Genomic DNA, 16,093 nt, shown 5'->3' with positions numbered 1-16,093 from the left:
AAAAAAAAAAAAAGCTATCTATAGCCACCAGTTTCCACGATACCTGTGATATGTAGGAAAACCAGGGCAGAGATTCTGAAAACTCTTGGCTGTTTTTGACACTGCTCTTTTTGTTGTTGTTTTATTTTGTAAAAATGATAAAAGTTAATTAAAAGGAAATAAAATTTCAGTGGTGAATTAAAAGAAAAAAGATATGTACAAGACGCTCTGGTAGTGTAGTGGTTACAGAAGGGCTGCTAATCTCAAACTCAGCAGTTGGAAACTACTGCAGTTCTGCAGGAGAAAGATGAGGCTTTCTGCTCCCATAAAGATTTAGTCTTGGAAACCCTTTATGGGGTCGCTATGAGTTGGAACCGACTCCACGGTATATAACCACTAGCATATGTATCAACATGGACACATCTCACACACCATATTCAGTGCATGCAGCAAACAATATAAGTTATTATATCTACAGCTAAGTCCCCAGGTTAAGAATATCCAATTTACTGACAATTGGTACTTTTCCTTTAATGTTATGTGAATTTGCCCTCCCTGTGAACTGATTGAACCAAGCCCTAATCAACTGAACCAACTGCTCCTCTGAACCAATTCATCACAATCACCTTCACGTGCTGCACATCGAGTTTTTAAGTAACTGAAAAGGTCTCAAGCCTTTGTTTGCACTAAAATAAAGTCAAATAAGAACCATATGCAGCTGACTTACTGTGACTTAAAGAACACAATTAGGAACAGATCTCATTCTAACCGGGGGACTGCCTGTGTTGTGTTTCTATATATTAAAAGCTACAAGAAGCAAAATAATATATTATTTAAGCTAACATACCCTGCCAAATTCAAAGATCAGCTTTAGGCCAATGTGCCCAGGTCAAGCCTTTTCGAAGTTCTTTCCCTTTCACCTTTGTAGGATGGTCAGCTGGCAAAGCTGGGAGGTTAGTTTCATATAGGGGAGGAGATTGAGTAAATAAGGAAACACTCTGAGGATAACATGAGTCAAATAAAAGACCTACAAATAGAAAAGTGAGAAGACTACAATAAATCTTTTGGTGTTGGATTAGGATTAGGTATTTTAATGTGAAATTACTGAAACATAATTCATAGTTTATAAAATTCTATGTAATATAATTCAATGGTTTTTAATAGATCCTCAGAGTTTTTGCAACCACCCCACAATCTAATTTTTGAACATTTCCATCTTGCAAAAACCAAACCAACCAAAAAAAAATAACCCAATTACCTGTCTGCTCTCAACATTACACGTGCTTTTAACATAACATAGTCACTGCCATTTAGGAAGTCCTAAAACTAACAATGGTACAGCTGAACTCTTCCACTCCCAATCCTTGGCAACCACTAATCTACTTTCTGTCTCTACCGATTAGCCTATTCTGACATTTCATATAAATGGAACCATACAGTATGTAGTCCTTTGTGATTAGCTTCTTTCACTTAAAACATAATGTACCTTTGTTCATTCATGTTATATAGCATGTACTACACATTCTTTTTATGACCAAATAATATTCCATTGTATGTCTGTTACCATGTTTTGTTTATCCATTCAAAAGCTGATCAATATTTGTGTTGTTTTTACTTTTTGTCTATTATAAATGTTATTAACACGGTGTGCAAATTTTTATGCAGACTTTATATACCTAGGAGTGCAACTGCTGGGTCATATGGAAATTTGTGGCTTTTAATGTAATACATAAACCCAGAGCTACTGTGAAACCAGACACACACACACACACATATATATAACTACAAACCAATGTATCACATAACATAGACAAAATTCCTTAACAAAATATTGGGAGATCAAATTCAGCAACATATAAAAGATTGTTGTTGTTGTTGTTGTTAAGTGCCATCGAGTCGGGTCCGACCCATAGCGACCCTGTACAGGGTTTCCGAGGGTGTAAATCTTTACGGGAGTAGAAAGCCTCATCTTTCTCCCGCGGAGCGGCTGGTAGTTTCGAACAGCTGACCGTAAGGTTCGCAGCCCGATTCGTAACCACTACGCTACCAGAGCTCCTTATAAAAGATTATACATTATATAATGGCAGAGTGGGTTTTATCCTAGGAATTCAAGATTGCTGTTGGTGTTAAGTGCCATCAAGTCAGTTCCAACTCCTAGTGGCCCTGTATAGGGTTTCTGAGGAGCAGCTGGTAAGTTTGAACCGCCGACCTTTCAGTTCAAACTGACATAGTCGAGTGCTTATCTACAGTACCACACCAGGACTCCAGTTTAACTTTAGAAAAATCAATGAATATTTGTAGTGTATCATATAACCAGAACCACAAACAAAAATGCACAATCATTTTAATTAACAAAGGAAAAACATTTGACAGAATCCAACACCTTTTCATGATAAAACACTTTTCAAAGCAAGTATACAGAGAACAACCTCAATCAGATAAAGGGCATCTAAGAAAAACCTACAGAAGAAACCCAAACAACCCACTGCCATTCCATCATTTCCTACTCATAGCAAACCTCTCTATAGGATATTCGAGACTGTAAATCTTTATACGAGCAGAAAAACCTACAGTTAACATAAACTTAAGGAGCCCTGGTAGCGTAATTCATTACAAGCTGGGCTGCTAATCACAGCATCAGCAGTTCAAATTTACCAGTCACTCCGCTGGAGAAAGATGAGGTTTTCTGCTTTCATAAAGATGACTCAATGGCATACCACCACCACCAACACAAACTTAATGGTTATCAGACTGAATGTTTCCCCCTAAGATTGGGATCTGTTATTGCCACTTCTATTCAGTATTGTGTACAACATTCTAACCAATTCAACGAGGCAATTTTTAAAACCCAACAAATTAAAAGTGTTCAGATTAGAAATTCCTGGTGTGGCACTGTAGGGTAAGTACTGTACTACTACAAGGTCGGTTTAAACCACAAAGTTGGCAGTTTAAACTCACTACACACTCCTTGGAAACCATATACAATGTGGCTATGAATTGGAATCAATTCAACAGCCCACAACCAACCAACCAACCAGGTTAGAAATGTTGGAAAAAAGTCTTTAATCACAGATGACATGATCCTGTATGGACAAGCAAAAATATTCCATTTTCCACAAACTTTGTGAAGCCCTCGTGTATTGTGCTTTTGCAAGCTGCTGAAGTTTTCCTAAAAATTTGTAAATATTTAGATTCTGTAAATAAAACGTTTTAGAAGTTGTGTCATTACTCATTTCTCCAAAGGAGCTCTGGTGGCAAGTAGTTACAGCACATGACTGCTAACTAAAAAGTCAGGGACTTAGTTCTAGTTGGAGGAAGCCATAGCAGTCTGCTTCTTTAAAAATTTACAGGTTTGGAAGCTCTATGCGGCAGTTCTATTCTGCCCTACAGGGCTGCTGTGAGTTCAGAATCAACCAGAAGGCAAAGGGTTTTACTGGTTTGGTTAAAAGTGGGAATCCTGGAGTCAGACTGCATTTCCAGGTTTCACTGTCTTTCTCTGTAAGGCTGGGTCTACCACCTGTGGTGCTTTGTGTTATTGTGATGCTGGAAGCTGTGCCACCACTATTTCAAACACCAGCAGGGTCACCCATGGTGGACAGATTGCATTGGAGCTTCCAGACGAAGAAAAAAGGCTTGGCAATCTACTGGTGAAAATTAGCCATTGAAAACCTTATGGATCACAACACAGCACTGTCAGACTTGCTTGCTTTGGACAGGTCTTCGGGAGAGCTCAATCATGATTGATGCAGTAGAGGGTCAATGAGGATTCAGGAGACTCTTGATGCGTGAAAGATTGGCACAACTATTGTAATTAAAGACTGGTACGTGCCAGTAATTTAAGAATGACACAGGATCGGGGCAATGTTTTGTTCTTTTGTACGTAAGGTCATCATGAATCGGAGTCAACTCCATGGCAACTATCCACTTACCTATCTATTGATCCATCTGCCCACCTATTTATGTATCGTTCTATCTAATCAAACCCAATCCAAACCCACAGCTACTGAATTGATTTAGACTCACAGCAACCTTACAGAATTGTGTAGAACTGCTTCCTATATTTTCTAAGACTATCAATGTTTACAGGAGCAGACAGTCTCATCACTCTCCTGCAGAGTGGCTGGTGGGTCTGAACCCCCCACCTTGGGGTTAGCAACCCAATGTTTGACCCACTCTACCACCAGGGCTTCTGTCTATCTAAGGTACGATGAGGACAATAAGACTTGCCACCTTACATATATTGAGAAGGTATGTCATATAATGTATATAATAATAAAATACAGTGCTTGATATATAGTAAGCACATGGTTTGTCTACTGTGTAATATTTTAAATTTAAATTAAAAAAATTTTTTTCCTAAACTTTATGTACAAAGAAAATTTCATTATTACAGAAAAGCAAAAAAAAAAATAGAATGTTGACTATCTGAACTATACAGTCACCAAGGTTTACCAATTGCTCATATTTCGCTGTAGATTTTTTTCTCTTTTGATGTATGTCTGGCTGTGTGCATGTATTTGGTCATTTAAAAGTAAGTTGCAGGCCTGACAAAATATGACTTTGTCCTCTCAGCATGGGATGTTACTTTTGTATGTCCACTTTACAGGTGTATAACAGATTGTATTATTTGCTTTGGTTCCACAGTATGTTATGGAAGGATACAATTTAAAACTATAAGCCCAGATAAGGTGCTTTAACATCCTTGGAAGAAAATCACAAATGTATATAAGATTCTTGTTTCTAGTAGTATCATAACTCTTGGAACTGCACCTGAAGTTTATCAATCTGTTAGTTCTAACTCAAGCACAATTTGTTGAGGTTAAACAGCCTTACCAGAACTTGAAGAATTATTTATGTCAGTAGTATAAGCCCTCAAAAAAACAGTAGGAGGGAAGAATTTTCACATTTGCCGACGCACAAATGTTCATATGGTAATTTTAGAAATGTCACAGGTATGAAAACTGCAGGATTATGTATTAACAACTTGGGTAGTTATTCAGGAGAATTTTAATCATAAAATTTCCAAGCTTGCAGAAACAGACTGGAATGGTTGAGCAGGATTAAAAAAACTAGGATAACTGTGGACAACAGCAGTTTATATAAAGAAAGATTTTATTATGAGGGGAACTAATCAACACTACATGACATTATCACCTCTTAGGAGAATAGTGTCTGAACTTTTATGATCATACTTTTCCAGAAAAAACATAAAGTCCTTATTGAAGTGAAGCTCACTGCTAGCCATAATGGTCTATCAAAGAGCCGACCATGCAAGATTAATCCAATCATTTTCTGCGTTGGTATTACTACAAGAGATTACCATACATTAAAAAAAGAAAGAGAAAGAGATTACCATACATAGATAACCATTTTAATTCCATCTTCCCACAAACTTTTTAAAGCCCCTTCTAATTGGTTGGACGGTTGGTTTCTTGGCAGATAAGAGATTGAATTTCATTTGTTCAAAGTGCTACGACTGTTTAAGAAACACCTAAAAAAAAATTACATTTGATTTTACAATGCATTCACTTGAAAAAGTTTGTTTTATCTTAAGCCTATATTACTTCAGATGAATGATCTGAAATATTTTTTTAAAACAGCAGATCTTAGTTCAAACAAATTCTTGCCTGAAAATTCAATATAGAAAACAGGTAACATGAAGAATCCTGCCTGCTCACTTTACCTTTCCTATTCATTCCCCTGGAGTAGAAAATAGGGTCGACAGGACACTCTCACATACACATACAGGAAACCAACTGCTTTAGCTAATGTGTCTCTGTAAGTCATTAATGATCATAATTGACAAAAAAGGAACTGGTTGGAAGGACCTTAAATTCTAATTGAAATTCATGAGTGATGGTTCAACAACTCAGGTAAGGAAAGAACAATATGCAGAGAAGTTGTTATGCACACCCTGCTTTAGTCATAGAAAGAAGAGTCTTATTTTAGAAACCAAGGAGGAGTGTGTCACAGGACAAGCTGCTACCCTTCGCCAATTTACCTTTGTCAGAAACAGCCTTCTGTGCTTCTGTACTTCTTCATATTTCATCAGATACCAAAGATGGAAAAGAACACAGAGGTCAATTCTTTGAGCTTCCATTTTCTTGTTTAGAAAACTATCGTTTAACAAACAGTATCCCACTTCTTAAGGATTGGTAAAATTATATGCAAGCCTCTCGACTCTAAAGAGTCTCCCATAAACAGAGGTTCACCCTGATTTGGATATTATTTACTCTTGCAACTAAGAAAAAGTGACAAGCAATTATTTGTAGATTATGGGTAGACATTTTCTTAATTCTGGAGGACTACAATACAGTAATTCATATGCTAATGGTAAGTGATTATTTGTAGGCCTGATTCAGCAGAAGTCTCAAAACATAGAGGAAAAGCCCTCAATATATTCTCCACTTTTCTCAATTAATGAAAATCAGTCTGCAAATCTGTTTCCACAACATTATGTCTTCCTACCTTTTATCCACACTCATCCACTGTCAAATTTCCCTTCTCTCTTAAATCTTCAACATTCTCCTCGCTACTGAGGCAATATTCACAAATAAGCCTCTAGAGAAATAATCCTTCTGTATATAAAAACAGGCAAAGGATGTGAAAAGATGTGTAACTTTACACATGAACAAACATGAAAAGGTTCTCAATAATGTTCAAGGTTTCTAAAGAAACAGGGAAACAATCTCACACACATATATTCGCTTGCATGCATGCACGTGTGTGCACATATACACAGAAGGAGGGTAAAATGAAGCCATCTGGACAGCAAATTGACAGTGTGTAACAAAGCTACAAGTGTACATATTCTTTGACTTGGAAAGTACACTTCCAGGATTTTTTGAATAGGAAAATAACCAGTCAATCTTTTAAAGAAGTATGTGTAAAGATGTCCAGTACAGTATTACTTATAAATACTTAAAATATGTCCTGATAAACACTTTTAAATCCTGTAAAAATAAACCATTTTTAATAGTTATCACTGGAGATATTTTGAAAGTGAGATACAAAAAAGAATTTTGTGGCGGAACAAAACTCAAAATCATATTATAACACCAATGTTACTGGTTGGATAGAGACTGATGGGAACCACCCCACCCCAAGCTACTGCCCTTCAGGTGTGGAAATGAACTTATCTCCATGGATCAATTTTTAGCCAAACGACAGACAAGTCTATAATGGGAACAGTAACACTAGAGGGGTACCCACACCATAGATCAACCATTTGAGATCAAAAGGGCTGCATTTACCTACGGACAAAGCTCAGAAGGGTTAAGAAAGAAGAAAACGGAAACAAAGGGAGGATGTGATAAGTGATGTTACATTGTGGGGATTGCAAGCAATGACATGAAACAAAATGTGTATGAACTACTGAATGAAAAATTGGTCTGCTTTGCAAATCTTCACCCAATTCACAATAAAATGAATAAAAATGGAGTTGGATTCATCCATTTGAAAAAGAAAATATTTTTACAATAAGCATGTTACTTTGGTTTTTTATTTTGCTTTAAAGTAAATTTTTTTTTGTTTTAAGTCTATTGACAGTTTTCTAATTTAAAAAAATACATTTGTTCATTTAAAGCAAAAAAAGAAGTAAAACAATAAATGAAGCAATAAGCCCTTCCTCTCAGACTTAACCTTCTTCTGGTACAAGTTTGCTTACCACTCTAGCAGTCTTGGAACGCTTCTGAATTCTTGACCTTTCAAAACTCTTCCTCTTCTCCATCAAGGGAGAAGAGCAGAGAGTGGGATCCTACCCAGAGAAGCAGTGATGCCTGAGATGCAGGCAGAGACAATGATGACGTGGAGAGATGGAGCAGTTGGGGACTTTAGACACAGAGATGGAGTGGGGCTGTATGCTGACAACTGGAGGGCAGGCTTGCAGGGTATACCCTTTGGTTGCTTGATGATGCATGGAGGGGACTGTAACCATAGCAATAAACAATATACGACAGGATGAATGTAAAACTAATGTTCTCCCATGTAAACTATCACATAATTCACAATAAAACACTTAAAAAAACACAAAAAACTCTTCCTCTTCTAGCACCCCTTGCACACATACCCTCCCTCTTTCTTCCACTTCATACAAGCTCCACAAAACACCAACTCATCTTCCAGGACTATGGGCTCATTAACACTATCTGGTGATGGCTCCCCAATCCTTATCTCCAGTCTAAAGTTTCTAAGTCTCTCACACAGATATTTAGCATATGTGCCACATATTTTTCAAAGTCTACCTAACTGATCTCCCCACTGTGCTTTCCAGTTCTGTATTTCCTATCTCCCTTAAAGGCTTCCTCATAAATTGGTCTCTCCAAGCTGGCAAAATCTATTATCACTCAAATAGTGACCAAATCCTGCCTACAATCTACTTCTTTTCCATTTATTTTTAAATCTATTTCTTTCCAATTCATTCTTTCTTTTCCATCCCACAACCATTATCTAAAGTCAAAAATTTCACCATTTCTGACCTGAACTATTCAAACATTTTTAAAATATCTATTCAATTCCTTGCTAAGGTAAAGAAAATCAAAACGAATCCATGAGACCCAAAATATAACCTAGAACATATCCCACCTGAATTTAGAGACCTTTTCAAAGATAGATTTGATGCATTAGACACATTAGACAACACCAAAAGAGTTGTGCAATAACATCAAGAACATCATACAGGAAGAAAGCAAAAGGTCATTAATAAGACATGAGAGAAATAAAGGACCAAATGGATGTCAGTGTAGACATGCTAAAGCAAATGAAAGAAATGAGGAAGTCAAAGAGCTAGCTGAACAAAACATTTCAAAGGGAAGCTCGAGAAGACTATGATTATAATGAAATGTGAAAAGACCAGGAGCTAGAAAAGCAAAAGGGAAGGTGTTAACACGATCAGCATTTCTCAAGCTGAAAGAACTGAAGAAAAAAATTCAAGCCTCGACTTGAAACATTGAAAGATTCTATGGACAAATTATTGAATGATGCAGAAAGCATCAAAAGATGAAGGTCTACATAGAATCACTGTACAAAAAAGAAACAAACAAAACAGATGATGTTCAACCATTTCAAAGGTAGCATATGATCTGAAGGAGAAAGTCCAAGGAGCATTGGCAAAGAACAAAGCCTGGTGAAATGATGAAATCTTTCAACAAACTGATGCAGCATTGGAGACACTCACTTACCTATGCCAAGAAATCTGGAAGACAGCTACCTAGCCAAGCAACTGGAAGATATTCATATTTGCGCACATTCCAAAGAAATGCAACACAACAGAATGCAGAAATCATCTAACAATATTATTAATATTACCTGCAAGTAAAATTTTGCTAAAGATAATTCAAAAACAACTGCAGAGGTTCAAGCCAGATTCAGACAAGAACAAGAAACTAGGGATGTCACTGCTGATGTCAGACAGATCTTGGCTGAAAGCAGAGAATACCAGAAAAACATCTACCTGTGCTTTATCGATTATGCAAAAACGTTTACCTGTGCTCTATCGATTATTCAACTGTGTGATTGATGACAAGCTATGTATAACACTGAAGAGAATTGGTATTCCAAAATACTTGACTGTGCTCACAAGGAACCTGTACATAGATCAAGATGCAGTTGTCAGAATAAGGGGGTGCTGAATGGTTTAAAATCAGAAAGGGTGTGTGTCAGGGTTGTATCCTTTCACCATACTTAGTCAATCGGCATGCTGAGCAAATAATCCAAGACACTGGATTACATGAAGAAGAAAGTGGCATCAGGATTGGAGGAAGATCCATTAACAAACTGCGATATGCAGATGAAACAACGTTGTTTGCTATAAGGGTATGGATTGCACCTCAATGTAAAGAACACAAAAATCCTCACAACTGGACCAATAAGTAACATCATGACAACTGCAGAAAAGACTTCAATTTGCTTGAATCCACAATCAATGTTCATGGAAGCGGCATTGGAAAAATCAAATGGCGTATTGCATCAGGCAAATCTGATGCAGAGGACCTCTTTAATGTGTTCAAGAGCAAAAATGTCAGTTTCAGGACTAAGGTATGCCTGACCCAAGCCACAGACAGTATTTTCAACTGTCTCATATGCATGTGAAAGTTTGACTATGAATAAGGAAGACCATAGAAGAATGATGCAATTGAATTATGGAATTATGGTATTAGGGAAGAATACTGAAAATATCATGGACTGCCAGAAGAACAAACAAATTTGTCTTGGAAGATGTACAGCCAGAATTGTCCTTGAAGTGAGAACAGAAAAACTGCATCTCTAATTCTTTGGACATGATGTCAGGAGAGTTCAGTCCCTGGAGAAGGACATCATGCCTGGTAAAGTGGAGTGTCAGCAAAAAAGAGGAAGATTCCTAACCAAATGGGTTGACACAGTGGCAGTAACAATGGGCTCAAACACAACAATTATGAGGATGGCACAGGACTGGGCAGTGTTTCATTCTGTTGTGCATAGGGTTGCTATGAGTCAGAACCAACTCAATGACACCTAACAACAACAATCACGGTGAATAGGTTCCAGTAGACCTGAACCTTAGTCAGGTTCCAGACTAAAACATACTAGGAAGAAAGACCAGGTTATCTACTAGCAAAGCCCATCCAACATCCAATCAAACACACATCACAACAGTCTGACCTACAACAATCATGGAGGTGGCACAGGACTGAGTACACAAACCTCAATCCTGTTTGTGTTGGGATTTTGTTCTGCTGTACAAGGGGTCATCATGAGTCTGGCGTCAACTTGACGTCAGCCAACAATAATATGCTATACACAGTAAAAAAGAGTCAGGGGTATGAAAATTAGTAAATCATTACTAATTAGTAATGTGCCTATGTTTAAATGGAGTCCTGGTGTGGCACTGTCGGTTAATGTGCCAGACTGCAAAGTTATTTGAACTGCAAGGTCGGTGGTTCAAGCTCACCAGCCGCTCTTTGGAAACCTCATACAGGGTTGCTATGGGTCAGAACCAACTCAACGGCACTTAACAACAACAACAACAGTTAAATGGATGATGAGGTGGAAACAGAGAACCAAAATGCACTATCGCTAAGTAGCACAGAGCCATTTCCGACTCACAGCGACCCTGCACAGGTTTTGCAAGGTGGTTTTGAAGCCCCCAATCTTTCGGTTAGCAGTACAGTGTTTACAATATTTGTGGGATTTGTCTGGAATCCAGGTATCTCTACCTAAACACAATGGCCACAACCTACTACTACCTATACACAACTGGAATCCAAAGAGGCCCACACTTCTATTTTCCCCTATTCAGATAACAGTAAACAATACAGACTCCTTGCCCTCCAAGGGACATATATCCAAGTAAGGAGTGATAATAAACAGGTAAGCAAAGGCAGAAGATCATGTCATATTGTGATAAATGCAGGAATAAAGTAAAGCAGTTTGACAGGATACAATGTGTTAGGGGAAAATGTACTCATTTAAGTGGGGTTAGAAGAGTACTGGTGTGGCATTGTGGGTTAATGCACTAGACTGCAAAGTCAGATTGAACAGCAATATTGGTGGTTCAAGTTCACCAACTGCTCCTCAGAAACCCTATACAGGGTCGCTATGGGTCAGAACCGACTCAACGGCACTTAACAACAACAACAACAGAGGAGTCACAGGCTGTATCTCTGAGAAGATAACATGTATTTGAGGCCTGAAGGATGAGAAGCAGCCAGCTATGCAAAATTTTAGGGAAAGAATTTTGCAGACAGAAGGAACTGTAAGTGTAAAGATCTGAAGCAGAAATGACTTGGCTATTTGAGGTAGAAAAGACAGTGTGGCTAGAGAATAAAGTGAGTTTGGAGAAGACAGCAGGACCTTGATGGTGGTAGCCATGGTTGGAGGTCAGTTACACCTGCCTTGAGTTTGGAACTTCTCAGTGTCCATGTTTTGTCATCTGTACAATTTGCACAATGAATGATGCAACAGAGCATGTTGTTGTTAAGTGCTGTCAAGTTAGTTCTGACTCACAGCTACTCTGCATTGGATTTTCTAGGAGTGGCCAGTGAGTTTGAACCACCAACCTTGCGGTTCAAATTGATCTTGCAGTCCAGCGCCATGCCAGGACTCCACAATGGAGTATATAGCCCATTAAAGGATTCTGAAAGCTCCTTTTCTGCTGGAAAAGTATTGTTACATAGAATCCTGTTATTATATGATCTAATGGAAACCTGATTAGCACACAAGAATAAAACCACTTGGAAAGAAAGATAAGAATTCTTTCTGCTGACTACAAAGCAAGTCAAAATAAGAAATTATCAAAATTATCCACGATCCATGAAAGGAAATAACACGCAACATCCTACTACTCTGAAAATATATGTGGGCTTGTACAAATTTATCCTTTGAGCAGAGTTTTTTCATGCCCATGTACATTTAACAATTATACAACCACCCTACAGTGATTAAATTTTCAGTTTTCAATGACCAAAAAGTTTTTCTGTATTTTTATGAAAATTAAATTACTGACGTTCTGAGAAGGCATAAACTTACATGTATTAGAAATAGAAACCACTTCTTAGCAGTAATTTTGTGGATGCTTATGTCATAATCTATTTAATACAAGAACTCTGTTGCTAGAACAAAGTTAATCCATTATATAAATGAATATTCACGAAACTGGTTGCTAAAGCAACTAACTCAGTACGTGCTAGGAAGTCAAGCAGTGTGAAATTACACATCTTACTCCTATTCTCAGTAGTTTCTGCTCGCTTTGCTAACCTGAACATGAACACATCTCTAAATATAAAGAGTCTTTCATTATCCTAGTCAGGTCTCTAAATTCTAGGTTGCCAGTCTTCTACTAGTAAAAGCAGATTCATTCTCAGCATCTCTAAATTTCATTCTGCACCCAGAGAATCTCTATAGGAGATCAGAGATTGAGACTTTTCCCATCTTCTTTTGCAAGATCATACAAGATGGTATATATAGGTATCAAACAATAAGCATCTTATGTTCCCAACCTTTCTATTCCACCAAGGGCAAAAGTCTCTTAAAATGGATCTTCGTAATGACTCAGCCTCAACAGCTATGAAGAAAAAGAGAACAGTTTAGCTTTTCTCCAAGCTGATCTCTAACTTTATGCATTTATAAAGTCATTTTTTCTTCCACCACTCACATAGGAAGGGCCATAAACAAATAAATGAGGGAGCTTCAGAAAGTTTGTGGAAAAATTCCTTATCTCTTAACTCCATTTTTCTATAAACTTTTTGAAGAATCCTAGTATAAACACACAATGTAACTTCTAATCCCAACCTCATCTCTTCAATCAAAATATTCCTCATTTCACCCATAAAGTCATACTTCAGATAGAAAATCCATTTCCATGGTTGGGGAATACAATTGCAGAGTTTCTCCTGTATAGTTCTAATTCACTTTTAATGTTTGAACCTCAAGGAAGAAAGGCAGCAAACATAGTTATCTGTCAGATAACCTCCTCAACTTTGCAGATAACTTCTCTTATCTTTGCAGACCAAGTCTGGGTATTACTGAGCGAGGATTTACTCTCTTCCCTTTTCAGGGACAGAGTCTGAATTACATCAAAGCTTTACAGCTTTACTTCTGTAAGTGTAGTTCAAGGACCTGCAGTATTTGCATCAACCTGTAGTGGTAGTGGTGGTGTGCTGTGGAGTCAGTTCTGACTCACAGCGACCCTGTACAGGGTTTCCAAGGCTGTGAATCTTTACGGAAGCAGAAAGCCTCATCTTTCTCCTGTCGAACAGCCGGTAGTTTCGAACTGCTGACCTTGCAGTTTGCAGCCTGATTCGTAACCACTACACTACCAGAGCTCCTTTTGCATAAGAATTTTTACGACTCCACCTCAGACCTATATACTAAATCATAACATGTAATTTTTTATAGCTGTCTGCAGCTCACCTTACAAGATAAAATCTCAACATTGAAAAATTTTACAGTCCATCTAGCCTACCAAGTGAGTTAACCCTCAAATATTAATTAAAACTGAAAATGATTTCAGTTGCTTTCACAAATTCTTTAGTTTTCACAACAAGAGGGCCTAGTTACGAGAAACGGCTCACAAAAATATAAATTGTTTACCTTGAAACACACAAAAGCTTATTATAACCATTACCGTCATTATAAGTAGAAGCCACTGGCACAACCAAGTTCTTACCTAATCTGAGCTCTCCGAAATTCCCACATCCTATCTTCTTGCCAACCCTGAAGTTGGGTCCCACCATAAGAACCCCAGAGGATGTTGATGACCCAGATGGGCGGGAACAGTGTGCACTCCTTTGTACCATGGGTTTACTTGTCCGTTGTCGTTCATCCTTTTCCCTACTAGGATGGTCCATGATCCTACACGTCAGAGTCTTTGCAAAACGAATATCCTCAGTGTGTACACTTCTCTTCAATAGAATATGTCCAATGAACTATAGTCAGAGAAAGGTAAGACGTTCTTTTGGCACCATATTTTGTTTCTAATGTATCTCCAGGAGATGAAAAATCATTGGTTAATTCCTGTAGGACATGTAGTTTGTAGGTTTCAAGCATAGGAGGATATATTGCAACCTAGGTAAAAATCCAGAAAATATGCAGTTAAAGATTAAATTTTAAACAAAATGAGAAAGTCACAATTAATTAGATTGGGTCTTATTAAAAAAGGAGCAAAATACACAGCTTTCTGAAATGGGTTCTGGTTTTACATTCTCCCAACAATTTAGCCGTCTGGACTAGTTATTCATCTGGTAACATAAGCGCAGTAGGCTGTAGACTGTGGTAGCTAAGGAAACACACAAAGCACTTAATATAAAATGCTTTCGTTAAATACTGTACATGGTGGTGGTGGTGATGGTTATGTGCCATGGAGTCGGTTCTGATTCATAGCGACCCTGCATAGGATTTCTGAGGCTGTTAATCTTTATAGGAGCAGAAAGCTTCATCTTTTTCCCACAGAACGGCTGGTAGTTTTGAACTGATGACCCTGAGGTTAGCAGCCCGACTCATAACCACTATGCTACCAGAGCTTCTTGAGTACTGTACATATGACCCCCCAAAAAAAGTTACTTGTTGACTTTTTCATTTCTAGAAAGCTAACAAAAAAATATGGTGGGGTAAGTAAAGTTAAATAAAATAAGGGCAACTTAATGAAAAACTTTTTGTTTTAATTTGCCTGAAAACTATGAGAAATAAGGCTTCTTCCTCTACCCCTTCCCTACCCTAACCATTTAGCAGGCACTGGAAGCAATCCAAGAGCCCCGATAGCACAGTGGGTTACACATTGGGCTGCTAACTGCAAATTCAGCAGTTCAAACCCACCAGCTGCTCTGAGGGGGAAAGAAGAGGCTGTTTGCACCCACAGAAATTTACAGTCTTGAAATTATTAGGAAGCAGTTCTACTTTGTCCTGTAGGGTCACTCTGAGTTGGAATTGACTCAAGGGTAGTAGGGTGTCGGAACAGTGATTGAGGAGGAGTAGTGGGTGGCACAAACAGTAAAGCACTACACGAGGTTGCCTACCATGAGTCAGAATTGACTTAGAGGCAACTGGCTTGGCTTTTTGGAGAGCAGCAGACATGTAATCCCAAAAGTTACCAGCTGACACCGACTATTTTTATGAGGGATTTTCCCAAACCCTAGCAATACTAAGTAACCCTAACCTAAAGCTGTGGAACACTCAAACTTTGTTCAAGTCTTCACTGTGGAACTGAGTGCATGAATACAGCTGGTATTCTCTGCTGTCACCAAAGATCCATCTGATATCACCAATGATATCCCAAGTTCCATGTTCTCTTCCGACTCTAGTTCGAATTTCTTGCAATCCTTCTTCTACTGTTGCAACCGACTGCGAATTATCTTCAGCAAAATTTTGCTTGCAAGTGATATTAATGATGCTGCAATAGCACAATATTACAACTCCAGGCTTACACTTCTTCTTCATTTCTTTCAGATTGGGAAATGATGAGAATGTTCTTCCCTTACAGTTTTCAAATTAGTGGTAGTGTGTCTACATGTGAGAAACTGTCACCTGTACTTTCTTCCTTCATATTATGAATTGTTTTGAGGTCAGGAGCAGGATAGGTCTTAGCCTATTCAAATCATCTGTAAGCAATGACTTCCAAAGTTTTCATAAATTGTCAATAATG

General features: G+C 38.0%; 1 protein-coding gene across 2 annotated transcripts in view; it reads right to left on the bottom strand.

Moving 5' to 3' along the window:
- Nucleotides 1-14,526, bottom strand: part of CSNK1G1 (casein kinase 1, gamma 1) — a 167,573-nt gene extending 153,047 nt beyond the window's left edge. The window contains exon 1 of one of the 2 annotated variants that reach the window (XM_006831543.1): nt 14,123-14,526. In XM_006831543.1, the coding sequence (XP_006831606.1) occupies nt 14,123-14,303 (181 nt within the window). In that variant the 5' untranslated portion in view covers nt 14,304-14,526. The remainder of the gene's footprint in view (nt 1-14,122) is intronic. The other variant, XM_006831544.1, reaches the window with a different exon arrangement.
- Between the last annotated feature and the right edge of the window lie 1,567 nt (nt 14,527-16,093).

This window comes from Chrysochloris asiatica, unplaced genomic scaffold (assembly GCF_000296735.1).
Source record: "Chrysochloris asiatica unplaced genomic scaffold, ChrAsi1.0 scaffold00004, whole genome shotgun sequence".
NCBI classification, from domain to species: domain Eukaryota; kingdom Metazoa; phylum Chordata; class Mammalia; order Afrosoricida; family Chrysochloridae; genus Chrysochloris; species Chrysochloris asiatica.
Note: the sequence above shows the minus strand (reverse complement) of the source record. Positions and strands in the feature narration are given on the sequence as shown.